Source organism: Oncorhynchus gorbuscha, linkage group LG04 (assembly GCF_021184085.1).
Source record: "Oncorhynchus gorbuscha isolate QuinsamMale2020 ecotype Even-year linkage group LG04, OgorEven_v1.0, whole genome shotgun sequence".
In the NCBI taxonomy this organism is placed as follows: domain Eukaryota; kingdom Metazoa; phylum Chordata; class Actinopteri; order Salmoniformes; family Salmonidae; genus Oncorhynchus; species Oncorhynchus gorbuscha.
The window spans coordinates 74211685-74216976 of NC_060176.1; the positions used below are offsets into that span (position 1 = coordinate 74211685).

General features: G+C 45.4%; 1 protein-coding gene across 3 annotated transcripts in view; it reads left to right on the forward strand.

The window, feature by feature from the left end:
- LOC124034634 (semaphorin-6A-like) overlaps window positions 1-5292 on the forward strand; it is a 110766-nt gene that overhangs the window by 88756 nt on the left and 16718 nt on the right. Inside the window, exons 17-19 of one of the 3 annotated variants that reach the window (XM_046348069.1) lie at window positions 267-287; window positions 482-523; window positions 2891-3046. In XM_046348069.1, the coding sequence (XP_046204025.1) occupies window positions 267-287; window positions 482-523; window positions 2891-3046 (219 nt within the window). The remainder of the gene's footprint in view (window positions 1-266; window positions 288-481; window positions 524-2890; window positions 3047-5292) is intronic. The other 2 variants (XM_046348070.1, XM_046348072.1) reach the window with 2 other exon arrangements.

The window sequence follows — 5292 nt, forward strand, 5'->3', positions numbered from 1 at the left end:
AACATTCACCTGGCCCCTGGCAAAAATGTCCTTCAGCCCTGAGCTAAGGTGAACATTCACCTGGCCCCTGGCAAAAATGTCCTTCAGCCCTGAGCTAAGGTGAACATTCACCTGGCCCCTGGCAAAAATGTCCTTCAGCCCTTAGTGAAGGTGCATTGTGAATGCGCCTTTTGAAGAGATGGTTTAGATCATGCCAATTGTATTTTTTATTATTTTGCTCTTTGAAAAAAACAAATTAACACATTTTTCCTTTGTTTTTTTTTTAGATGCGTTCGTGGCCCTCAACGGTAAGTACCAAACCCGAGGTAACGAGATGATACCACCCCTCACACGTATTTATTTTCAGCTCTTACGCTCAATCAATTCTTTGCTCTCACCATAATGAAACCGCGCCCAGTATTTCACGAGAAGCTAAACGAGCTGAGCTTTAACTGAAATGTTTCATTTTCTTGATTTTTTTCCGTTCCTTCTCTTTCTGTAGACGTTCAGTCCAGTCCTCACAGTCATGAAAGGCCTTGCCATGGTCAGTTTAATTTGGTTTTCCCCTCCGTTTGTCATATATAGTGTAATTCTCTAGCATCTAGAACCTTTTCTAATCCACTCCTCAGTGTTCCGAGTCCAGATCTTCCCTCCCCTCCATCCCTCCTCCTCCTGCCCTGTTCTGCTCTGCTGGGAAGGACCTCTAGACTGCGATGCAATAGCATTGATTTGTCCTAACCTTTGTTTCCCTAATTGGATGGATCTTGTTGTTAATAGAAAAGGCCTCCATGATTCACTGTGGTTCACCAGACTCATCAAGGTGCATGAAAACGATGGAGGTTGTTGACAGAGGCTAAACACAAGCTCACTGCTCTAGAAGCTCCAACATTTCCCATACAAACCCACAGCACTGCTGCACGGTACCACTAGCTTACAGCAAGCATACTCACGCATACACACGCAGACAGACAGCACAATTCAATTCCACACTTACATCTATTGAATGTGTTTATGCTCGATTCTTGGTGCTGGTTGACTAAACTATTTTCCATCCAGGCTTATGAAGAAGAATGATAAACAGTCTTGATTAGCCTGCAATGATGTCACAGTCCTCCATAGCACCTCACACTTCATCTATACAAGACCAAGCATTCACACTCCATATGGAATGACAAGAATATCTTTTTTTGGGGGGTGATATCATTCCAGATATAATCCCTTTTCTCCCCTACTGTGTTCCCCCATTTCTTCCTGTCAGATTTCAGGTGAAATACAAAGCGTTTGTATTTAAATGTAGCCCTGCAGTTGTGAGTGTTTGTTTCTCCCTGTAGGTATGGCTGTGTATTTGAGGCAGTCAAACCCAAAGCGTTTCAGACACAGACTGTTGATATAGTGCTGAAGACGAATGCCCTTTCTTTCCCCCCAGACAAGCCCTCTCCTCCTCTGTTAAACTTTTTAAAAAAGGAATCTGCACAAGTTGGTAGTTTAGGATTTTCTTTTCCAAGGAGCTGGTGCTTTGCCTCTGTATGTGTGTCATCTGACTGAATTGCACTTCCCTTGTCCGAAGAAAATGAATTATAAAATAGTCCTGTCACACTAATCTCTCAGCCCACGGTGCATTGTTAAATAAATCATTTTAATGATTGCCACGCGGAGGCTTGGGGGCTGTTGTTCATGGTAGACAAACGGCAACAATCCCAGCCCCCTACCGCCTCCCTTCCTCTCCCTACCCCCACCACCAGCCTCTCAGCAACCATCACCCCCTCATGGGAAAGCGTGTTAAAATGGTTTACTGGGAGCTGGCCTGATTAACATACGAGCTGTTGATTACAGGATGGCTGCTGGTCGCCTGAAAGGAGACTCAAGTTATTGCTCTAAACGGGAGAGACGTGAGGATGGACACTGATAATGGGATTTATTTGGACATTCTTGATAGAGGAGCCACAAAAAGATACAGGCAGGAACCAAGTGAAGGAGAATGAATATGGATATTGATACAACATAGAAAAACAACAGAGTATGGTATGGACTAGTTTTGTCTTAGTCCCGCTGTAACTGTGGCCGGCAGTGCAGTGTCATTGATGAGTGTAATCAGTAGGGCAATTTAGGTTAAAGGACATTAATATCTTAATTACCCCTCATGATTAATTTGGTCATGTTGTTGGGCTTTTTCAAAGCACTCAGCTAAATATAGCTGATGGATTGACATTGAAACGTAGTGGGTAGAGGAGAGCAGAGAACGAAAACAGAAGATAGGTTTGTTAGGGAGGGAGGACTTTTTCTTGCTCTTCATATCAAAGGTAAGCCTCCCTGAGGTGATTTTGTGAGAGGCTTTTTAGTCTGAGCCAGCGGTAGCGTGACATGTAAGTGAGAACAGGAACAGGAGCTCTCTCTCTCTCTCTCTCTCTGTCTCCCTCTCCCTGTCTCTCTCTCTCCCTCTCCCTCTCTCTTTCCCACTCCCTCCCCCTCTCTCTCTCTCTCTCTCTCTCTCTCTCTCTCTCCTCTCTCTCTCTCTCTCTCTCTCTCTCTCTCTCTCTCTCTCTCTCTCTCTCTCTCTCTCTCTCTCTCTCTCTCTCTCTCTCTCTCTCTCTCTCTCTCTCTTTGTCTCTCTCTCTCTCTCTCCCTCTCCCTCTCTCTTGTCTCTCTCTCTTTGTCTCCCTCTCTGTCTCTCTCTCCATCCTCTCTCTTTCTCCTCTCTCTCTCTCTCTCTCTCTCTCTCTCTCTCTCTCTCTCTCTCTCTCTCTCTCTCTCTCTCTCTCTCTCTCTCTCTCTCTCTCTCTCTCTCTCCATCTCCCTCTCTCTTTCCCTCTCCCTCTCTCTTTCCCTCTCTCACTCTCGCTCCCCCTGAAAGAGTGTGTTTGTGTGCGTATATGTGTGTGTGAGGAGAGTTAACCTGTGTTGTGTCCGGCAGGCCATCCCACCCTCCCATTCCCCACCACGGCCCACCCCCAAGCAGGAGGACCCCTGGGTCGGGGCGGCATGGTGGAGCAGGCGGACCCCCCCATGCCCTCAGATGAGAGGGACCCCTATATGGCGGTTCCCTCTCAGACCCAGCAGGACGCCACTGGTAAGCCTTGGAATAGAAGAGTCCATTTCTCCTGTGGCAGGGATGAAGTTTACCGTGTCTACTTCCAGCTGACCAGCCCAGAACTGTAACAGCGTCAGGAGAGAACAAATTGCCTCACCCCGTAGAGAGATTTATTAAACAAAGAGTTTAATGTTCCCGAGGAGATGTATATACACACCATTACACTTCAGGAAGAAAAAAAAAAGTATTTATTTTCACAAGAAGATGGCCCCAGCTTTATCTTGTGCAGGAGCATGATATGGACAGCCCTATTTGCCGTGTTAACATCCCAGCTGGCTCAAGGTCACTTTAAGCCCAGACACATAAAGACAAACAGAGAAAACACAGCTGTGATTACACTGATCCTGTCCTGTAAGAACAGATAAACCATTAGAAGTTCCATTACATCAAATGTAATGTGAAGTCATCTTATTAGATGACTGGCTGCCATGAGAAGATATTGATAATCAATAAGGATGATTAGAGGTGACCGTAGACATCCACAGAACACACGCTCGCACACACGTACGCACACACACACACACACACCAATGAGGAGTGCAGCTCTGTGTGTGTGTTAGGGTGAGGTCATCATATCTCTCTCTGGGGCGTGGCAGTGTGTGAAGTCTCCTGGGTGGTACTCTATGGCTGCGTCCCAATTCTCTGCCATTCCCTTCTCCAGAAGTGAGCACTTCCCGTTGTGGATTTTAAACGCATTGGATTGGTGAAAACATTGACTGGAAGGAGTTTCTAGTTTTGTTAAATCTATGATAGGAAGTTTAATGTGGGAGAAAGGTGGAGAATGCGGATGCAGCCTAGATGAATCTCAGTGAGCTGTGATCTGTTGCTCTCCTCTCGCTCTTTCCTCTCTGGGAGCTGGAACCAGACAACTGTAGCCAGACTAGACAGACACAATGGTGGCAGAGACTACAGCATGCTTAGACAGCATCACTGTGGTGTTGCTACCCTCGTTGCTGTTACCTGGGACCTGACTGGCCCCGTCCATCATGGCAACCGTCATGGCAACCCAGTTCACAGCAACAAGGGCTCACATTCAAACCAAGCTTCCAGTGTTTTTCTTTTCAACAACAGTTTTGCAGCTTGTCTCAGTATTATCAGTTCAATTTCAGCTCAAGTTGCTTTTTTTGTGTGTTTAAAGTGAGCTCTGATATTGCCTGTTTTGGTTCTGTGAGTGACTGTATTTGCATGGCTTGTTTTTCAACTCTTGCTTGACTATTTATTTCCCTGCTTTGATTGTATTTAAGCACCATTTTGCCTCCATGCAGCTTAAAGTGTCCCTGCATGGCCAACTGTCTGCAGTACTCATCTCCTTATGTCCTTATCCTAGAGGTCTTCAGGAGTCCAAAACGTTGGATCCATTCCAAAATGGATCCGTGGCTTTTCCACCCGACTCGCGATATGCATAAACATATATATTTTAAAACGGAGAACCGTTCCGAATGGACCCGAGGAGAGTCAGGCTGTGGAAAACAGACCAATACAGACCCGTGTTGGATCGGATCCAAGAGACCCGTTCAGACCCGAGAGAAAGAGGGAGAGAAAGGAACCTCCAACTAGGCACTGCTAGCGCCGATAAACAAATGATCCACAGTTGCATGTCCTTAAAAACTGATTAGAAAAAATGACAGGAAACCTATTCATTGTGTTTCGATGTATAGCATATTCCAAACATCATAGTCTATTGGTTTTTACTTGTCCACTTCACTGTTCAGTTGTCGGAGATCTGAGCAATAAATGCATCAGGGCATTGCATGCATACAGATCTAGTCACCTTCTGTATGAATATTAAAACATATTAAAGGAGACAAGCTAGCCATGTTCCCAACATCAACGTGTACTTCTTAGAGGCTACTACTGCAATACAGATATAGGCATACAGAAGGAGGCTCATTCATACATTTTCTATCAGAATATATTTGATAAAGATAAGGATTATGTTGTTAGATTAAAGGAGTAACTCTGGTAGGGCTGAAACATTCTTTCCCACCTCAAGCTCAACTGTCAGTTGGAGAGCTGGTGTGTACTGCCTTCACAGTCCTGCAGTAGCTAAACCTAATAATAGCCAGCTGGTGTGTACTGCCTTCACAGGCCTGCAGTAGCTAAGCCTAATAATAGCCATCTGGTGTGTACTGCCTTCACAGGCCTGCAGTAGCTAAACCTAATAATAGCCAGCTGGTGTGTACTGCCTTCACAGGCCTGCAGTAGCTAAACCTAATAATAGCCAG